Source organism: Xenopus tropicalis, chromosome 5 (genome assembly GCF_000004195.4).
Source record: "Xenopus tropicalis strain Nigerian chromosome 5, UCB_Xtro_10.0, whole genome shotgun sequence".
NCBI lineage: Eukaryota > Metazoa > Chordata > Amphibia > Anura > Pipidae > Xenopus > Xenopus tropicalis.
The window spans coordinates 94,394,085-94,416,540 of NC_030681.2; the positions used below are offsets into that span (position 1 = coordinate 94,394,085).

Sequence of the window (22,456 nt, forward strand, 5' to 3'; positions counted from 1 at the left end):
CTTATAAAGTTTACATATTCTGTCAGCGATTTTCCTAACTCACTAATAGAAAGTCACTATGGTTCGTTTTCATTATTCTCTGTGGGGAAAATTACACAGGCAACAGTAACTGCAACAGCTACTGGGTTCTGTAGTGGATTAAAATTTCCATGAAATATTTTTTCCAACCATTAAGCTAAATGGCAATTCACAGAAATCATGCAATTTTGTTTAGCTCTGATGCAGTATTTGAATTGCTTCCTTGCTTATCTGTCTCTGGTTTATTGTCCTTTAATCAGAATGAAGGATATTAATATGTCAATATGCATAGCTGTGTTTCTTTTTTAAAGAATAAAATGTTTGGTTACTTTTTTATTATTTTTTTTTTTTAAGTTACAGTGAACTTGTGCTTACATGGCAATGAGCATATTTTCTTGCAGTCTATTTTTTGGTCTGGGAAAAAGCAGACACCAAGACTTTCGTCATGAAAGGGATTCTAGATATACACTCACAGTAGGATCATTGCTAGACTCTCTGAGAGGCATGTGTATTTTTAACGCACTGTTGTCTGTGGAAGTCCTTGTCACCTTTAGCTGTGAGGGTGGAAGAGATAAGTCAGGCTAAGGCAAAGCAAACAAATATTGTATATGCAGACATATTTTATGCGAAATGGCATGTGAACTGAGCTTTCAGCTGTGAAAAGTTACAGTGACTTTCTTGCCCCCGAGCTACTGCTACTGGATAGTCAGTATGTAATAGCCGACAGTATTTCAGTTAGAAGCTCTTTATGACTGCTGCTCTGTCAGGAAGATACTTTAAATAGCCAGCAGTAAAGAATGACATGACTATAGGGTTGATACAGCATAAAGTAGCTAAAGCTACATATACCAGCTATCAGGGAATATGTCTGGTACTGCTAAATAAGCTAACAAGCTAGTTTTTTTCAGTATGTCTAGCTACAAGTACAATGTTTATATTCTTATCAATGTGTCAAATCGATGTTGCCCTCACAAATAAAATAATGCAGAAATGGATCATATAGAATAAAAATGCAAATAATAGAAGCAACCGAAACATGGATTGTATCATTGGGTATACAGGTATAGGACCCATTATCCAGAATGCCCGGGACCAAGGGTATTCCGGATAAGAAATGCTGTTACCTTCTGGAGCACTAAAACATTATTTTGCCCAGTCCTGCGCTTAAGGGCAAATGCCCATACCTGATGCACTCTTACCTTCCAGTTTGTGCCTGTATGTTACCCAACCACTCAGATTGTAAGCTCTACGGGGCAGGGACCTCCTTCCTACTGTGTCTCATACCACATGGCACTTATATATATATATATATATATACATATATGTATTTATTGTATTTATTTATTATATCACTTGTCCTCCCTGTGTGTAATTTTGTATTCTGTAAAACTGTGCAGCGCTGTGTACCCTTGTGGCGCTTTATAAATAAAGTTATACATACATACATACATACATAAGGGGTCTTTCTGTAATTTGGATCTTCATACTTTAAGTCTATTAAAAAATCAATAAAACATTAATTAAACTCAATAAGATTATTTTGCACCCAGTAAGGATTAATTATATCTTAGTTTGGATCAAATACAAAGTACTGTTTTATTTTTACAGAGAAAAAGGAAATCAATTTTTAAAATCTGAATTATTTGCTTATAATGGAGTCTATGGGAGACAGGCTTTCCGTAATTCAGAGCTTTCTGGATATCGGGTTTCTGGATAAGGGATCCCATACCTGTACTAGATATACTAAAATACTACTACTTGGGTATACTGGATATACTAATACCACTACTACTATAATAAAAAAAAGTACAAAACAGTAACTAGAGGAAATCATTTACAGATTATTGTACATGTAGGGACCTGTTATCCAGAATACAAAATAAATTAACATTAAACAAACCCAATAGGATTGTTTTGCCTCCAATAAGGATTTATTATATCTTAGTTGGGATCAAGTACAAGGTACTGTTTTATTATTACAGAGGAAAAAAAATCATTTTTAAAAATGAGAATTATTTGATTGAAATTGTAAGGGGCACATTTATCAAAAAACGATTGCCTCCGAATAAAAAAAAATCGTATTTTTAAGTAAGTTTTCATACCTTGCGTATTTTTGCTAATTTGCACAACTTTTTTGCACTGTGCATCAAAAATTACGCAACAAAATCGTATTGTTGCAATGAATAAAAGTTTTGGATTCATTCAAGCTTCAGTATGGTGACTTTCCTTGGGCCAGGTTGGAGCTGCAGAGTGCCATTGAGTCCTATGGGAGGCTTCCAAAATCATGCAAAGTCTGAAAGGTTTGCCCGCCGTTTACGATTGTTTGGGAAAATGATACGATATTATCATGACTAATTCGATTTTTTCGTAAGCATTTTCGTGATATTTGCGATCATCAGAAATTATCATATCTAATCCAAATTTTAACTTGTACTTTGATGAATCAGCCCCTATGGGATTCGGACCTTTTTGGATAGAAGATTTCCAGATAACGGATCCTATATATATATATAGAGAGAGAGAAATAACTGCACAAACTAAATATATGCATTAAAAGGTTAGATGTATCAATCTAATCTTTTGATTCCGCATAGGAAACCAAAGCAGTTCATAAAAAATACAAACCACAAATGGCGCCAAATGTGTATGTTGTAGTCGAAGATGCCGTATGAATAGTGTAAGGTCCATATGCTACCAGCAGTAACTAGCACTAAAAGGCAGGCATGTGCAACACCAAACATTGGCACCTCATCTTATGAAAGAACTCCATCCCCACTAGATTCCCAATTCCTCAATAGCCTTACTCTCCACCAACCTCACCCTATAATTGTGGGTAGGCATCGTGCAACAGTGCATAGGAACTGTGCATTGGGATTGAAGTAGCTAGTAACCTAGCTACCTTCATGCCATGGTACCTAGTCAGCAGGTAACTTTACTGGCCTAAAGCATTTAGAATACTAAAAGCCAGCATATGGTTGGTTGCTTTGAATTCCTGGAATAAGCACAGATTATGCAGGGTACTGCATAATCATTTAAGTTAATTTGATTTAGATATGATGTGAAGAGAAATGCTAATTTATATAAAGGCTTTTCTTCTTTCATTTCTTCAACTGCAGATTCTATATATTTCCCTCTTCCAGATGTTCGAATCTATTTTTACAATAGCTGAATGGGTTTCTATTTTAAATAGTATGTTCAACTCAATTATAGACATCAAAGTACTAGTAGTCACACTAAAATGGGGATGTGAGATGATAATTTTTAATACAGACTGCTGTACAAAGCAGACAGAAGCTGTGTGTTAATTACAAGGACCTTATACTATGCAAATATAACAAATGATGTGTCATCAAAATCTTATTTTGTTTGGAACTGAATAATGTTGAATAAAACACACCATATTGTTCATGTTTTTTATTTTTTACATTCACATCAACTGTCATTTCTTCTGATGTGAAATGAACACATTTTCCGTGGGGAGATGTCAATCATTAGAACCTATATTACTTTTTAATACACAAAAGTCCTGAATATCCTGCAAAATTTATTTATAACCCTATAAACTGTGCTCAGTGATGTCATCAGTTGCTACATAAACAGTGCTTAATGATGTCATTTGTGTCACAAGGTCTATTGACATTTCTATATTATAAGTCACCTCTGCGTTCCATGAACTGTATAAGCAGCTTTGTGCCTTTATATGACCATGGAAATCCTTGGTGACTTCTAATATAATTATATTTTACAATAGGGGGGCAGTTTAAGTAAACTGATGTACAAATCAAAGCATAGATCTGTATATTATGGTACCTCATCTTTAGAAAATAGTGTGACTATCAACAACCCCTACCCCCCATGGAAACATTATAAAATAAGTTGAACACCTTTCAAACACATTTTATCTTGATTAGAAATGACAGCTGAGACACACACAGTAATTGTTTTTTTTCAGTATTTCATATCTGCAATACCATGTTTCATTCTGTATTTCCTCCAAGTCTGACAACAAGCTTCACAAACATCTATTTTATTGTATTTGCAAAAATACATATTTATATTCTATGGTATTTCTCCATGGGCTCAATATATATGGAGTTTAAAATAATTAATAACATTTGCCAACTCACAAAGCAAACAGAATTATTGAAGCAGTTGCCAAAGGAATATATGCTCTTAGAAGAGGTAATGTTCTCAATGCGATTATAAGGAAAGAGCATGAATCAAACTGGCAAAAACTTCAAACAAATAGAGTTTTTTGTGCCAGCCTACTGTCTATTAAATCTCTCTCATCACTACCCAGAGTTGCCATAAAAGAAGTACTAATGTCCAATAATTTATAATCCCAGCTTAAAGAAAAGTACTGTATGTTGCCATATGACACATAAAAAACCCTCAGAAGTCATTAAATTCAATATGTGACAAAATATATCCTTTAAAAACCTTTGCGGCTTTATTTTAAAGACAATGTTTGATATGTTTACTTTGATTTTAGGCTTATGTCAAACATGGAGATTTGTAGCTGAAATGAAATTTTGTTCTGTTTGGTTCCACTGTATTGAATAATAGCAATATGGCAATATGTTAACCCTATACAGCATAACCTAAAAGAGAAAATGAGTTATTGTCAGGAGCACTCCAGTTAAGAGCACTCTGCTTTAGATCCAAGATGGTACAAAGTCACGCTGATGCAAAAATAAATAGATGCCAGAGACCTGGGTTCGATGGCCGAATATAGGTCTTTAATCTAAAATTCCTGGGTGTGCCTTAATTACTATTTTGACTTGATCTTCCAGTTTCCGACTTTGACTCTGACCACACCATGAATAGGACTATCAGTACACAGTTTCCACCTTGATTAAGAATTCTACTGAGAACCTTACTGGCCTACACAGGGCCATGACCTCAACCCAACTAAATACCTGTGGGATAAACTGGAATGGCAGTTGCAACCTTAACCTGATCACCTAGCATCAGGCCCAACCTCACCAATGCTCTTGAAGTAAAATTGAGCTAATTTCAAGAACAACATTCCAACATTTATTGGAAAACTATCCAACAAACATAATAGCAACAGGCAGAAAAGACAAGGAGGTGTACAGATATGTATGGCTATAGAGCATACCTTGTAGAAGAATGATTATAGGGATGATCAGCATTTAAGTGAAAACATAATAGTGCATACTATATTTTGTAATACAATTGTAATATTCTAGGCATGCAAACACATGCTTTGTTTATTTGATTGGTGTATTTCAGGCGTACTAAATAAGGCATATCACACTTGCCTCCTGATTGCACAGTTCAGTAACAGAAAATAATTTATATACAGTTCATTGATCTTATGGTGATAAGGTAAGTGTTATGCTCAATAAGCATTAGGTTAATCAGAGAAATCCCTTTTTATAGCACAGAGTTTCCTATTTAGTAAATGTGAAAATGATACCAGTAATTGCTATTCATTGTGTATTATTACTGGTGAATATAATATAACTGCTGATGGTGTATATTTATTCACTTTTTATTATTAATAATACTAGTCCCAAGTCATAGGACTAACCATTAGCATGTAACTCTTTATAATCCATTGGGAATGTATATAAGGGTACAATTAAAGTATATAGAGGAAAAAAAGGTACAGATGAGACATTTGGGCTACTCGAAGATGAGGGCAATGTGATATACATCTTTGCAAAAATTTAGATTGGTGAGATCAGGGCTTTAAATATGCATTTTTTCATAACTGTATTTTAATGAAAATGAATAAAAACAATATAATTACAACACGAAAGAACAGGCTCAGTGAAACCAATATATTTGCATTATAATAACTGAAATATCAATTCAGCTGATATTAGTCCATTTGTTTGTTTCAACTTTTACCTCTATCGTAGGATATTCTTTTTGTTTATATTACTAGCTCCTGTTTTAGAATATTTGGTGGGATTATTAAAAAAAATATACATACTTTTGAACAAGCCAATATAACAAATTTGATTAAAAAAGCAGCCTTTAAGTACTACCAGTAAACAATGTTATTAATTTTAAGTCAATATTTGATTTGTTTTCCTTATTTTGCTACTAGGACAGTCTATTGGTAAATGTCATTTATTGTTTTTGGTCACTGCACATGTTACTAATGGTGCAAGTAAGATATACATGTATGTATAATTTTAAGTATAATTACTTTCTACATTAACATTCTTTTTTTTCTGAACACATTTGCAAATGAATGCAAACACAATTGCTAAAAGATGCAAATATTCAGCTAAACTATGAGTTTTACATTTCTTATTAGTTTGCACTAATTGCTACAAGTTTGAATAGACTGCTCTATTGCATTCCTCATTAGGTATGATGTTCAAACTATCCATTCATAACGTAAGTACCCATTAGCTTGGTCATCGAGTTTTCAAAGTTAAACTTTCATTACGGTATTTCACATTCACTATGAAACCATCACATTAATTTTTTACTCATTGCCATTCTATAATTAAAGACTTACTATTGGTACACATATTTTGAAATGTATTTTAATAATTAGTGCATTAAAAATTTCACCCCAGTTCTGCAGAAGCACTACTGCAGTGGCAACAGCTCATTTGCACTTGCAAATATAATTGAGCTTATAATGATGACATGTAACTTAAACATTTTGTCCACAGCACAAACTGATACCTCCGTATTACTTCACTATACTGGCTAGCCTTTGCAGCCTTTCTCTAATTTACAAAAAAGTTATTTTTAGTGATGGGTGAAATAGTTCACGAGGTATGGGTTTGCAGCGAATTTCTGCATTTCGCCTTTGGTGGAGTTTTTCAAGAAATGGGCATCAAAATTGACGGCAGAAAAATTTGCTGCGTGGCACCCATGTCAAAAAAAATCTCAAAATAGATTGGGTATTGGGTATTTTTTCTCGAGTACTCTTTTTCATGGAAAAATCCAATTAAGTCAATGGGAGACAATTGGGGGACAATTTAGAAAATCAGATATCAAATGTACTAGCATGATTATGTAAAGTATACTGTAAAGTACTGTATATATATATATATATATAGCAACGAAGAGATCAGCACTCACAGGTCTTATAAATATATACAGTGTTTATTGAGAAGACTAACATTCCGCCTATGTCACTAGCCTTTTTCAAAGTGACTCACGCAACAAAATCAGTGTGAACAGTGATTTTGTTATGTCAGTCACTTTATAAAAGGCTAGTGACATAGCCAAAACGTTAGTCTTCTCAATAAACACTGTATTTATTTTATAAGTCCTGTGAGTGAGGATCTCTTTGTTGCTGTATCCAGTTCTTCACCTGGACCTGCATTCAGGCTACTGTGACCCAATTGACATGAATGCTGGCTTTCTTCCAATGTGTGTATGTATATATATATATATATATATACATATATAATAGTTTAAGATCTTAATAAAGTTGACTGATAGGCAGCAATTAGCAAATGAGGTCCTCTACACTGAAATCAATTATTAAGAATACATTTACTCTAACTACAAGTTAATGAATCCTAAATATACTAAAAACAAAATTAATTAGTTGACACATTTAAGGTTATTAAAAGGTGTTTCTCACCTTACATGTATAGTGAAAAGTGTTACTTTACCTAAAGTGTCTATGTAGCGATTTATATAACCAAAGTTGTGATCAATTAGCAAACTGTGAATGAACAGTTTATATGTATCTATTCCCATTGTGTGCAGTTAATACATCAACTGAAGAAGTTGTGAAATTCTTGGAAAAGTATCATTTAAGAATATAATAAGAGAATATGAGAAATGTAAAAATGTTTAACGTATAATGAACACATTTTATATAAAGCACCTGATCCATCACAAAAAAACCTAATTATATATGCCATGTCATATAGTATGAGCAATACTTATTACTGAACTTACTGAATAAAATCAATAGTTTTGTGCCAGAAAGACATGACACTTTTTGCCAATATAAAAAAAAATACACTACAAACAAGTAAAACCAGTAAAACAATAACCGTCTATTAAAGAATATAATTTTGCTAAATGCCATTTTAAATTTTGCAATTGATACATTTTATAAGTTGCATGACATTTGACAAGAATCAGCCAGTGTAGTTATATGGTTAATGCAACACACCTACTAAAATGCAGTAATATAAGCATTATATAAACATATTTGATTTTGACCCTTACTAGGAACATAAAGCATAAACATATATGTGAACCTAAAGCATAAACATATATGTGAACCATATAACCTGCATTATACAGGATTCCATTTTGAAAGACTGGGTACCCTCAAGCATGGCCAATTATCAGTGTTGGACTGGGACCCCAGGGGCCTACCAGAAAACCTTAGACCATAGGCCCTCTCTCCGAACTATTTTTCCTCATTTCCGCACTCAACCACTTCATTTTCCAAGTCTCTTTTATTTACATGCTAGCATATATTCTTCCATCTATTTCTCCTCTTTGTTTCCATTCAGAAATAGGGAATAGCCATGAAGAAGGCCAAATCAAAAGAAGTAGGAGTGCCCACTAACCCCTGGGCCCACCGGGAGTTTTCCTGGTATCCTGGTGGGCCAGTCCAATGTAGCCAAGTATTATCATTTTATTACTTTATGCATTTTCTCTGCACCCACTAGCTAAAACTGATCTTCCCTTAATCCTTGATAAGGGCATAATACGTTAAAAGCAACTGAATAATGCACACAGTACAGTATTAGGACAACGGCTGGCTGAACAAACAAGACATTCAAACGCTAGCAATGCCTTTCGTATTTTAGGCGTAGCAATCACTGTGAGAATATAATGGCCAAGGTTCCTAATGAAACACTAATGGACGTTTTAAAGTGAAGTTTGCTACATGGACCTTTTTCATAGACATTCTGCCTGTAGTCACCAGGTATTGATTTGCTGTGATTTCCTACATTTTGATTCAGCTTTTTATGTGAAAAGTTACAGGGATCATAATGAAAAATGAACCTCTGCATGTAAAAACACTAAGCAATTATCAAAATATTCATCTTTTACTCCAAATAATAAAACACGGCTCTTGGGAATTAGCTTGGGGCTTGCTACTTATAACAAACAACATGAGATTTCACATATCTCTATCACAGAAAAAACACAAGATATATTTTCTAAAATGATATGCACAGACAACAGCTGATAGCTCAAAATGGACCAGCTCACATTTCTACATAGCAGGCTTACAGTAAAGAGGAGCATCATGTTTTTATTGCATGTATTTAATTCTAAAAAAATTGCAAAATGCTCACGAATGCAAAACTTTCAATCACACTAGCACAGAAAAACATCTCGCTGCCAAAAATAAAAATGGATGATTAATAGGAAAACAGGAAGAGATGTTTCAAAAAGTCTTAGGAAGCAGCAGTGCCGGGTTTTCAATGAGCAATTCAATTCAGATAATTACAAATAAAACATGCTCTGTAAAGTACTGAGAGCAGCCTTGATTTTATTCTGCTTTGAAAATCCTCTCTTGATTTGCCAAACAAAAAACACCTTATTATTTACGATATTAGGCATTTTAATGTCGCCAGTCAAAATCCTGAATGTAAGGGTTGCCATGGAGATCCAAGCCATCCTTTGGAGTTTTACTTTAAATTTTAAGCACAAAGATATTTAAATAGCTTCAATGCAAAATACAATGAATAGATCATTTCCATTTCATATAAGACTAAATGTTCTTTTCCTTTGCAGTTTTGGCATTTACAATGCATAAAGTGCAACAATAATGTATTTTGAGATTATGAGATTTTTAACATCTATGCAAATGGGTTCTTGTTATTTACACATTAATAAGGAGAACAATAAATTGTATTTAATGCTTCAGTCTATAAATGGTTCAATCAAAGCTTTTCATTTGCAAGAAATATTAACCACTTGCCGCTTCCTACATAGCCATGTAGTCAAGTGATGCTAGACTCTAAATACTAATTATAGGAAAAGATGAACCAAAGATACCCCACTGTCTTGGGTTAAATGACAAATTTAATGGAAACAAGTCAACTGCATGAAGGTAAAATTAGGTAGGTATGAATGTAGAGTTCAGTACACTATTAGAAAATGGTACTATCTGGCAGGAGGAAATGTGCATGACCAATATATTCTTACATTGGGGAGACAGTCTATTAATACGAAGAGCACCAGTAAAACATATTTTATCTATATATGCCTTCACCCTCCATATTGTCTACCCAGCTGTTTGTAAGCAAACAAGCAAAATAAAGCATCCCTCCGATTACTTAAATGGTGCATTTATTGTGGAAACAAACAAGACAGTGGGCTATATTTAATTCAGATAGCATATGGTTGCTTCTAATTGATAACTGGAATGCCGACAAATGGCTAAAGGCGCATAGCAACAGGTGATAACTACCACAGAGCAATCTGTTCTTACAGTTCTGTGACTGCATGTACATGGCTTTAGTAGGTATATCCAGACAAAGGCACATGGCTCATGGAGTATAATGAATTTTGACCACCATGATTTTCTAATGGAGATCTCAGAGTACAAAATACTCCTGACAATCTGCAGTCCCTTCCCAGTTAATTAAATGTGTTGCATATGGCAGAAAATGGTTTTGCCAGGCTGAGGTTGCTCATAAATGCTACATGACAACACCAGCCTTCGCCATAGGTTGTGCATTTTCTATCCATCACTATGCAATAGAAAAAGTTTTTTGGAATTTTCTAGAAAAATAGACTAAAGAAATGAATTTCTCAAATACCATGGTCTTGAATCAAATCCTAAATTATCACTTATAAATACCATTTCCATGGCTTCCCTCAACTGAAGCATAAGTATATAACATGCAAATGGGAAATGTAAAAGAAAGGTCACCAGGCAGACCTAAGCTGCTGTCTATGAATGAATTCACATGACATGTTTTGAGCAAAGCTCTTCTTCAAGTGTTCACTTGAAAAGAGCCTTGCTCGCAACATGTCATGTGAATAAATTCATAGTTTGCAGCTTAGTTCTGTCTGGTGACCTTTCTTCCACATTTTCAAGCTGTACAATGTGTGATCTTGTCAGGGTTTAGCCAAATTCTTTACCTCTGCGTCATTAGCTATTGTCTATTGTACATGTGTGAGTGACAAAAGAAGGTGCTTAATGGGTGCAAATGTTTTGTAAGGATAGTGAGGGTGGGAACATGTGAGAAAAAAAGGGGAGAGTTTTGCAATGAAGTGGCAATCGACACAATGAAAGCAAAGAATATGTCAGTCTTCTTTGCAAAATATCTCAACCCAAGGTATACTACAACAATAAACATAAAAGCAAAGCGACAAAATTGGTTTCTAATTAAAGAGTAATTATTGCCACTTTAAATATTTTGAATTGTAAATTGTCCTTTTGTCAAGTGAGTTTTATGGTTTCATTTCAGGCAAAAAATATTGATTAGTAAATATTTCTGTTTTTTTTAATAGACAAAGTTATAATGTAGCAAAGGCCTAAAGTTGCTCAATTCAAAAGATATGATAGATAAAGGTATATCCTGCTATTCTGTTATAAAACATAAAAAAAGTTAAATTGATAAGAATTGACAAAGCCGGAGTATCAATAATTCCATGAAGACATTTCATCGAATGGAATGTTTAGGCAAAATGAATCCTGAGCAGTCAAGCCAACTCTATGAAGAAGTGCTAGCATCAAAGAAGAGCGACTGCAGTGAACATGTCAGAAAAAGGTTGAAACACACGGCCCTCAGTTATATACCAAGAATTTTCTTACGCTACACCTGTTCCAATTTCTCCAGACAGATGTTTGCAAGAGCAAGAGGATATTTTTTATCTTTACACAGAGCATAATGTATGGATGTACAAAGCATAAGGAGTAAACATATGATTTCATTTGGACAGTGGGTACCAAGGGTTTCAGAAAGGATTGCACTGTGTAATTTAAATGATACAATTTATTTTGGCCTATGGAAAGTGTCACCTGTTAGTCTGCTTCATTCAACTATGGTAAATGTAAAAATATCTCCCTTTATAGATTACTACTGAACAGCTTGATAAAGTCATTTTAGGTAAAAACACAAGCGACTAATTGGAAAATACAGACCTTGTAACACAGTTTATTTAAGAGTTTAGCTGTTTTCCTTGTATTATCCATACATTTTTAGTTTCCATGACATTGCAGAACACACTGCTAACTTAGAATCATAAATATAGCAACGGGGCCACAGATATCCTTCAGTCCTTGGGCTAACGATGTAAGCTCTAACTAGTATATGAGTAATTAGAAGAAATGCTCTGTGTAAACCACATTTGACTTTGTATTTGACATTGTGTTCCGACTAAAAGGGAGAACTTGTTTTCATTTCATATACAAAACTGAATTAACATCTCAGGGCAATATTAGGTATATTAACTAAAACTAGAGGCACTCAAAGATTGTTATTATGTATCTTGAGGAAAATTTAAACATGGTATTTCTAGTGGTTATTAATCTTTAGATAAAGCTACATAATTTAATTTTCCTGCAGAAACAATTATACATTATAGTTATATTTAGAAAATATATATATATTCCTTTGTTAATATTTCCATTAGATGACTACAATAGAAAAACAAACAAGCCAAATGGCCCTTTAAAGGAACATGGCAGCCTCTAAGCCGTTAGGATGAGATTTGGAGATACTTGCTAGATACTTCAGATTGTAGATCCATTAGGAAGAGACTGGGTTGAACACTAAAGCACTCTCATATATACTCTTGCAACTATGACAATTGGGTGGGCATGGAATAAATGTTTGATCTAAAAGCTATACTTGAACTAAAAAAATATAACGTCTAGTGTTTTTAGGAGAGCAAAGTATTATTAGCCTGCATAGTTCCTTATAATGTATATTGTGAGCATTGGTTCAAATTTATTAATATAAATATAATATGAATATAATTTTATTACACATATATTTTACATATTTATTGATAGAAAATGCTGACCCACAACTGTATTTTCTGCTCAGCTCATGTTTAGTGGCTTATTTAATAAAAATAAATGAGCTTTATAAGCTCTTCTTATGTGCGTATTTGAAATGCTGAAAGAGGGGCTTGTTTAAGCTCATATAACTGTTTCTCTATATTAGAATATCAATTGAATGCACTCTGCTAAAATGACAAAAGCTATGCATAGGATTTATTCATTTTGGTGACGGTTGGTGCTAGTTGTTACACTTCAGGACAAAAATCCAAATAGTTTAAAACGGCAGTACATGTTAATGTCCCAAGTTTATATTTATATTTAATAAGTAAAGGCAGTGCATAATGAGACATTTGCTCAATTTTCTAAAATAATTAAGGAAAACTTTCTTTTATCAAATCTTCTGTAGGTTGTTATGTTGCATAAATGTAATTCTAGATATATAACAGGAAGATAGATTTATATAGGAAGATAAATAATAAAAACACATTTAGATGATTCTCTGTGCCTGAAAATTCAAGGTTTACAATATTCTTATGTACGCTCGAGTGTTGTGGTAGACCTTAATGTTATTATTATTATAAATAATAACATATATTTATAAAGCACTAACATTCTGCAGCACTACTCAATAAATGGGTGTATATATAATAACTAATACAGTGGGTTGGGTAGGCCCTACCCAAAGAATAGCATTAAAGGAATAGTTCAGTATAAAAATAACTAGGTAAATACATAGGTTGTTAAAAAAAATTATAATGGAAAGGACATAATAGCCGGAACATAACTTCCTCCTTTGCAGCTTTTAAACCTTTAAGTCAGTCAGCAACTAGAAGGGGGGGGCAAATAGGTCATAATTGTTCTGTTTGCTTTTGATAATCAGCATGCAGGTGAGGATCAAACGCAAACTAACAAGTTATGTCCCATGTGGCCCTCTTTCTAGTCACCAATTGACTAACACAGCTGCAACTGCAGTTAAACAAAAATAGTACCAATTTGTTGCACTCACTGATGCTATTCATTAAAGGTACTTCTTTCCAAAGAGGTTCCTTGTACTTCCCAATAGTTGTCCTCTGCACTAGTGCATACATCCTTCCCCCTTTTCTAAATGGCATACAAGTGTACTTTATGACACAGAGGAGATATGTCAAGGTGCATCAGGCAAAATGGTAGTGAGTGCTCGACTGCAGTGATGCTGTATTGTAAGTAAAGAAAACTGAGCACACGTTGCATACTGCTCTTGAAGTCATAAATGAGCTCTAATGTCTAATTTCTAATTATCTTTTTTGATTCTATCTGAAACAAAATACAGTGCTTAAAACACTATAAATTAAAATACACTGGTATGCTGTACTGTTTCATAAACTGGCTAGGCAAAGGATTATGGAAATGTGTTACTGGCCAAACACACTTTGGCACCACAGCAGTATGCCACAGAAGGTGTCTCACCAAACTGGCTCATTATATCATCTCTTGGAGCACAGGTTTATATTATGGCTGAGAATAAAAAGCAAATAAACAGTGTGTCAATTTTCCAAACAACAGGATTTCAGGTAAACAGGTCATGCCAGAATAAAAATATTGGTCCAGTGCTTGCAGGTTCTCCAACACAGTCAGCTTTAACTAAACCAAGGCCAACCTATTCTTCCCATATTGGATGACCCGCCAAATGGTTAGTGTATGGCAAGACATTGGTTACCAATTTTAGTATTTGCTACAATTCTGGTTTCTATGTCACATGTTTTAAGGAGATACAGTACAGCACTGCATATACCTGTATTCACAACCAGTTATGAGACAATGGATCATTTTGCTTATTCCTATTTACACACAAAAAGTCTAAAAAAAGTTAATGTGAAAACTCAAAATCAGTTGAACTTTTCAAAACGCTAAACTCAAATAACTCCATTCTGCGTACAAAAATTTCACTCCGGTGCATTTGTATGTGTCTGTGTGATTCTGCGTATGTTTATTGTGTGCTGTGCCATTCACACATGCCACTCAATGCATGTATTAAACTATTTTCAATACAAATACGAGTAACTCTAAGCATCTGTGTGGTTTTTGCTCATGTCAAAATATAATACATTTGGACAGAAAAGCAAAGGTTTCACATTCCAGTGGGAAAAAACTGATTAACTTAGCCAACGGATTCATGATATATAACAAACTGTTAGGACAATGACATCTTATATATCAGGTTATTTAAGAACTGGGTGAATGACAAATGTTCAACGGGTTAATCTGACTGCTTATAATTAATATGCCATTGATTCTTTAAAAAAACATCACTGTGACATAATTGAAGTGTTTCTGTTAAGCAGGAATAAAAGGGAATCAAAGGTGGTATAATCCATTCTATGATTTAGTTAACATGCAAGAGAATGGTGATTGGTTTTATGGTTAAATGTCATGTAAAGGGAACATTATGCACTATGAATTTTAATGGGAAGACATATGCTCAAGTTTGACTCTGATAAGCGTACACTTGTTGGGCTGGAGAAGCATTTCTCAACCTAATATCTACAGTAATGTGATTTCTGGCATATGTCTTTTTCTGGATCAGCAACCCTGTATTCTACAGCTTCTACAGAACGCTCTGGTGTAGTTTCCATGAATCAACTTCATTATATCAAATGCCATTACATCTAATAATGTTACAATGCTCATTATACATAGTCAGAAATGTTTTTGTGAAATATCTTTGAAATAAATGTGGTTATATTTGTTGTCCTACTGACAGCAATAGATGGAAATATTCTTATGGCATATACTTAACCTATTATTAAGTCTCTAATTATTCCTTAATATACTCACTGGAGTTACAAGGGATCTAATATAGCTTGGTTTGGTCCATTGTTACAGTTATACTGAGTTTTGCTGTGGGCACTTAAAATAGCAATCTAACATGGGTAATGCAAGAGCTTGTGTTCTAAGAGAAGGAGGAATACAATGTATGTACCATAAGACTTGTTGGTATCACTGATTTATAGGATTGATTTATGGAATGTTACTGATAGGACCCCTGGTGGTCTAAGATGTCAGGACAGTACATTACGTCTTGATCTTTTCAATGATCTATGTACATAATGGTTTCATTCTATTTTTTCCTGATGTACAATTATATTATGCAGTGAAAGAGAAAAGGGATGTTAATTTAACATTAAAATATATAGATATCATTCCAGTTATAAGCTTACAATGTTGTGCTAATATTTTGAGGCCCAACCAGTTCATGATAAATTATTTTTGTTGTTTTTACCATGCCTAGTATACTTTCTAAATCATTATTGATGTGAATTGCTAGAAGCAGCACCGCTCATTAATTGCTGTTGGGTTGGAGATAGCAGTAGGCATGAGAAATTGATATGATCCTTCATCTTTGATAAAACAGAGATTCAGGGACATTAAGCATAATATATGGTTTTCTAATAGCAGATGCCTTTAAGACTTCCTAAGCAATAAATTGTCCATTTTGTGAGGTGGTACATGGAGACTCATTTGAGCTGCTGGAGCTTTGTGGCATTATCAGTCATATGAAAACGATTCAAAGCTTTGGGCCTCTCAGTGGGGCGGTTAAGGATCCAATTATTAATAATGAAACTGCTGCAAATAGCTGCAGCAATTAACACATTAAGCTGCTGTTATTCATGATGGACCCTAACAGTGACAGTGTTAATACCCAACAGCATTAACTATAAGTGCTGAATCATGTGATCTTGGTGGGAAACTTCCTTCTACAAAGTCCTTGTTTAGAAATTGGTAATCAGCAGCCATGTTTACAGGTAGCTTGGCTGATGTCACACTATGATGCACTCAAACTGGGCCATTTCTTCCTCTCTTTGTAAGCCTACATTGTCACAGGTGTGTCACCACCATTCCTTTGATGTAGGAAAACAGAATACCAGCCCATAACTGTTATTAAGGCACATGGAGGGCTTTACCTTCCCATCCCCCTTCACAGCACTGCAAACCATTATGGTGCTGTCATTTTGTAGATCACCTAAACAAGGTTAAAAATGGGTAAAATCTTTTACAAATGTGTAAATGTGGAGTCGTGCATCTGTATAATAAAAGCTTGTAATTTTTCTTTAGATTTGAGCATGTTGAGTGCTTATGTAAGAAACTAGAAAACATTGTAAATGGTAGAATTTGTTTAAGTCAGGAGCTGAAATTAAATATGTTGCTATGGGTTTAATTGTAAGTTGTAAATTCAGTTTTAGGGAATTATTTAAAATGGGATAACAAAAACAATTCAGTTTACACAAGCCATAGAGTATGTGTCAGTTTAATATATTGTATGTGTGTCACATATCTCGCTATTTGGTTTCCATTGGCTTAATGCTGGTGAGTGGCCATGTTCAGTTCCAGAGCAGGATGAATCTATTTAATGGAGAATTCACTCTTAGGTACTGTGCTTCTCCCTAGGGTCAAAAAGCCACACACTTAGAATTTCAATGTGCTCTGATGCCACATGGCATGTAATTGCATGGAAATGCCTTTTCTGTTAAATCATGCATATTATAGAGTGGTGTAAAAGTACAGTGAAAGAACTCACTTGAATGTTCATGTGAAGGCATTTATGTATTACAGTGGCATGCCACTTTAGAGCTCATCTATTTTTTTGAGGGGGGGGGGTGTAATATTGTCATTTCACTAGATGTACTGGAATTTACATGGCTACATACTAAGGCAATTAAATCTGAGACCTACCTTCTTTGGGTGGACGCTTTGCTTCCTTTGACAGGTTGCAGAGCTGGGTCGTTTGCAGTTCCTGAGTCAGGCAACCCTCAGTCTGCTCATTCAAGGGTAAGATGACATTGTTTAAGGACGCCAATGATTGATCGTCTATTCCCCATTCCCCTAAATGTTGGGGACAGGTGCATTTTGTATACATAATCCCACAAAGCTCCGTTTTACCATTTTCCAATTTCAGGCAGTTCTCTAACCAAGTGCACAGGACATGGCATCCAAATTGGCTAGGGCTCACCTTATTTAACACCAAAAATTCCAAAAAGGATTTGCTGTCATCCTCCTCTCTTTTGTGTAATCCAGTGAAATCAACCGGGTATATCCGACGAAGCTGGATAAAATTTTTATCATAGTGCAGAAACACAAAGGCATTCTTTGTATCACACAGCTGCATTATGGAATTGTTGTTTCTCAAAAGATCCTGGATTTTCTCATAGGAGAAATGGTCAAACTGATAAGCCAGAAGGGAAAAGTTGGAGCAGCTGAAGTCCTTTTTGGAAAATTTCAGGTAGATGCTGTATTTGGTGGGATCAGGGTTTTCCAACGTCCAGGTGCAATTGGTAAAGTTTTTGGGAAACATCTCACTTATTGAATATGATCCATAAATCACCCCTTTCACCAAGGCTGAGCACCAGAAGTCTTGTGCAGAATTAAATCCAAACATAACCAGCAGATAGGTGGAAAATATATAAATCAACAAATTACGAACAGCCTTCATCCTATGTCATTTGGCCTGTAGGAAAACAAATAAAATCAAAATGCATATAGAATTCAGCCAGCATTTGAAAGCAGGGCGACTGACAATATTCTAGACAGCTGTTTTCAAGATTCCAGCTAGCTTAAAAAATAAACCTTTTCAAAAAGAAGGACGAGTTTATAGATATATATTTATATATATTATTTTCCATGTACTGAAATTGTTCCATCGTGTGCAAACAGTGCCACCATGTGGACTTTAAATCTGTGCCTCCCTTCCAACTCCAAAATAATAATTCATAAAACATTGCTTCGTAAGGGTAAGGCTATATCTATGTAAATTATGGATAAACAGGATTAATAGCACTTCTGTTCAATAAATGGCACACTTTTATACATTGTTGCATAAGAAATAAGACCTTCAAAATGAATATTGCAGTGTATTTGAAATAATCATTTTTAGCAAGTATATAAGGTACAGATTAACATCATTTTGGACCTTAAATGATTATTCTCTGCAAAGCACATACATATAAAGTAATTGTGTGCATTAGTATATGTATATGCCTGTGTGTCTCTTACCATGTCTGAATGAGTTTTAATGTGTGTGTGTTTGCTTGTAACTGTTTCTGTGATAGTGTGTGCTTCTGTGCGAGTGTGCTAATAATAATAACCATAGAAAACATTTGCTAGAATAAACATTCCCACCTTCGAGAATGCGTGGGTCTGCAAAAATATATTTTACCTTTAGACTACAAGTGCAATTTTCCATGTGCTAACAGTGTGTGCATGGGAGCAAACTCTTACTGATGGCTGCCTGCCTGCAAACATCTTCCAGACTCATCTCCAGTAAGAGGAAATGTTCACTAAAATGACATAAGCTCCTGGGATAACTTGTGGGTCTAGGCATTATTTGGGCGCTGCACAGAGGAACTGCTACAGCAGGAAATCTATAAACACCCTAATGTATTATGATTATGTAAGAAATCATGCAGTTCATTACTTCTGAGCATATTGTTATGACACTGCTTTATGTGATTTTGCAGATGGCAACTTCCATACGCAGGTCTGTGTTCAATTCATTTTCTCTACTCTAAAACTGCTTGGCCTTCTGTAGGCAGAGTAAACTTACTACTAACGCTGAGATTCAACTTATATATACCCCATAGTGCTTGACGACCAAAAATCTACCAAAAATGCAATCAACAGCAAGCAGTTTATCTCTGAAAAGCAGACTGACCCCTCCCCCACCACCAAGCTGCAGACTACTGATCTAAGCTGACAGAATTGCTGCAAAGTTCATTTTTATAAGTGTTAACTTGACAGTATCCCTACCACCAATACTGTCCTTAGGGAAATAGACATCTGGTTACTGAGTTTGCTCTTTCCCAAAAGCTATTTGATCTTCAGTGACCCCATGCCCAAAGGCTTTGGCTCAAGTCTATATCATAACCCCTTTATGAACAGATGTATGGAGAAACAGTTAAAAAAATTAATAAGTGTAATAGTGCAGAAGTAATACAAAAAATACACTCTCACACAGAAATATTTAGAAGTCCCAAGTGATATCACAGCTGGCGGGCATACCAAAAAAAACAAGATTTCTATAGGAGCCCAAAATCTGTTCAATAGGAAATGATAAATAGACTGCGTTATAAAATAAGCAAAGAGGACATCATTGGGAAGGTAGAGAGTAGCACAAGGAGAGAGCAAGAGAGAGAGAGAGAGAGAGAGAGAGAAAGAGAGAGAGCACAGAAGAATAGAGCTCTTGTGTTCTCTCTCCCCGTTCCCAAGCAATGCAGCTCTGCGCAGTGCCATGCAGACTAGTGTAGGCGGTGAGTGCCACTGTCACACTATCTAAATGCTGGAATCAGTCACAAAAAAAAGATCTCAGATTTTTAGGCAATTAAAAAGAAAAAAACATCGTGACAACTGGCAAGTTGGCTGCGCTCTCCCCTTGCGCCTCATCCTCCAGACAGAGCAATTTAGTAATCAGAGAACGTCTACCAACATCTCCGCTATAAATGTACCCCCTGGACTTCAAACTAGTGTGAGACATTTAATTATACTCAGTAGATAAGGAGAGCCAACTGAAATCCCTTCGCCCGCGTTCTTCCTATTTAAAATAGATAAACTGCTTCTTATGGTGTCGGTAACAGTTCACACACACGAATTTACAATGATACCCCTAAAATGTTCTTTTTTTTCTGGTAACGCTATAGGTTAGGGATAGGTTAGGGATATACAGACGACGCCATGACTCCACAGTGTCATTATTTTGGGGTACACACATGGGTTTTCTTTAACCTAACTTCCCATTGATGCCCCAGCAAACGCTTCATAGGTAGCCAGGGCAGTGAATGGGTTAAACAGTAGAGCTTTTACCTATTTCGGGGGGGCTCGGACCTTGACCCCCGTATTTTCTTGGACTACAAGTCCCGCCGGCATGTGGGAATTGGTGGTCACGAAAAGCTTGAGGCCCGCAGGCAGTACAGCCCTGGTTTATTCCATTCCACTGCCCTCACCAATCCTACACTTTGAACTCAACAGACATCTCTCCCAAGCCAGATAACTTTTGCATTCCATGGGGCAGGTGTAGGCACAGTGTGGGTGTTTGGGTACCACTCTAATACGTGCAGCACCTGCAGTGCCTTATACTGAGGGACCCCCACAATTAGATTCTCCGCTGAGATTATCTCTGCGGTTGGCAATGGAGAACAAACCCGCCGATCTAGCAGTCTTACCTTCCAATCCAGATTCGTGGCTACCTCTTCCTAGGGCACTAACACAGACACACGTCCCAAAAACAACGAAGGAAATCCTCCCTCTCCTTCCAGTCACTCATTCCCATGTTGCACTGATCAGGGCTGGATAAAAAAACAATATCTCCATAGATATCATCATCTATAGATCCTGGAAATCCCAGCTAAGCCACGATAAAAGGAATAAATGCCCAACGCTCCGAAACGTTTCCAGCTTTCATGGAAAGTGAGACGGGGATGAGACTGAGATTGCTGCGTCCGGCAGTAGCAACATCACAAGGCAGCGGAGAGCGATCGCTCGGTGATGAGAAGAGGGAAGGCGACTGCTGCTGCTGCTGCTGATTTGGTTATTATTTTCGCCTTTCCCTCCCACTGAAGTAGTGATGGTCGGGCAGCGGCTCCAAACAAATCCTTGTGTGATAGTGGCGGGGATATGTGCAAATGCTTGGGTTTGGGAGGCGGATGATGAGGATACTGAGATAGTGTGTGTGCGCGTATCTGTGTATATGCGTGTGTGTGTGTGCGCGTCTGTGTCAGCTTCACTTAGTGTTTAGATAGCCACAACAAAACCATATATATGGATATAGAAATGATTTTCCTTTCCTGACTGTATATGCTGCTTGGCTGCTGGCAAAACATTCCCGGGCTGGTGGTGTAGAGGGAGATGAAAGAGAGAGAGAAAAGTGCCCGAGTGATGGGAGGGAAATAAGTGCATTGGCACAGACGAGGCTACAGCACAGCAGCTACTTTCAGCATAGCACTTAGTAATAATACATGTCACACAGCCACCAAGCCTAGGCATGCGGAGTTTCTCCCTGGCTCGATTGGTACAGATATGGGCACGGATTCGCAGAAACGTAGGAGCCAAGAGGCTTTAAAAGGCAGAAGAGAAGAGCCAAGGAGCAGAACTTGACCTCAGCCAGAACCCTGCTACCTGTGATGGGATAAGGGTTGCCATTGTGGCATCAGGGTGCCACCATGGATTTTGCCACTTTAAAGAATTTGAAGGGGCATTGACAACATTATGTAAGGGAGATCAAGCATGTCCCTCCCCCTCCAACCCCCCCATCTTCTTCCAAAAACTCTCCCCTTAGCCACAAGAAAGCGAGTGCAGCTAACTGAAGTGCGACAGTTGCCAGCGTGAGCCCTGATGCAGATTAATTGATATAGGGCTGGGAGGAAAACACTTATCAGCCCTCATTTCGCTGTCTGTCTGCGAGAGAAACAATAGCAATTTTCCCAGCAAGGCTACAATTAGCGTCGCACTTGTTCTTGCTCTGTTAGTTTG

General features: G+C 36.0%; 1 protein-coding gene across 4 annotated transcripts in view; it reads right to left on the bottom strand.

Moving 5' to 3' along the window:
• Positions 1-22,133, bottom strand: part of adgrb3 (adhesion G protein-coupled receptor B3) — a 475,647-nt gene extending 453,514 nt beyond the window's left edge. Inside the window, exons 1-2 of one of the 4 annotated variants that reach the window (XM_012963496.3) lie at positions 21,151-22,133; positions 17,672-18,443 (exon numbers count right to left, since the gene is read on the bottom strand). In XM_012963496.3, coding sequence (XP_012818950.1) covers positions 17,672-18,428 — 757 coding nt within the window. In that variant the 5' untranslated portion in view covers positions 18,429-18,443; positions 21,151-22,133. The remainder of the gene's footprint in view (positions 1-17,671; positions 18,444-21,150) is intronic. The other 3 variants (XM_004914501.4, XM_002936321.5, XM_031902268.1) reach the window with 3 other exon arrangements.
• Positions 22,134-22,456: the final 323 nt, after the last annotated feature.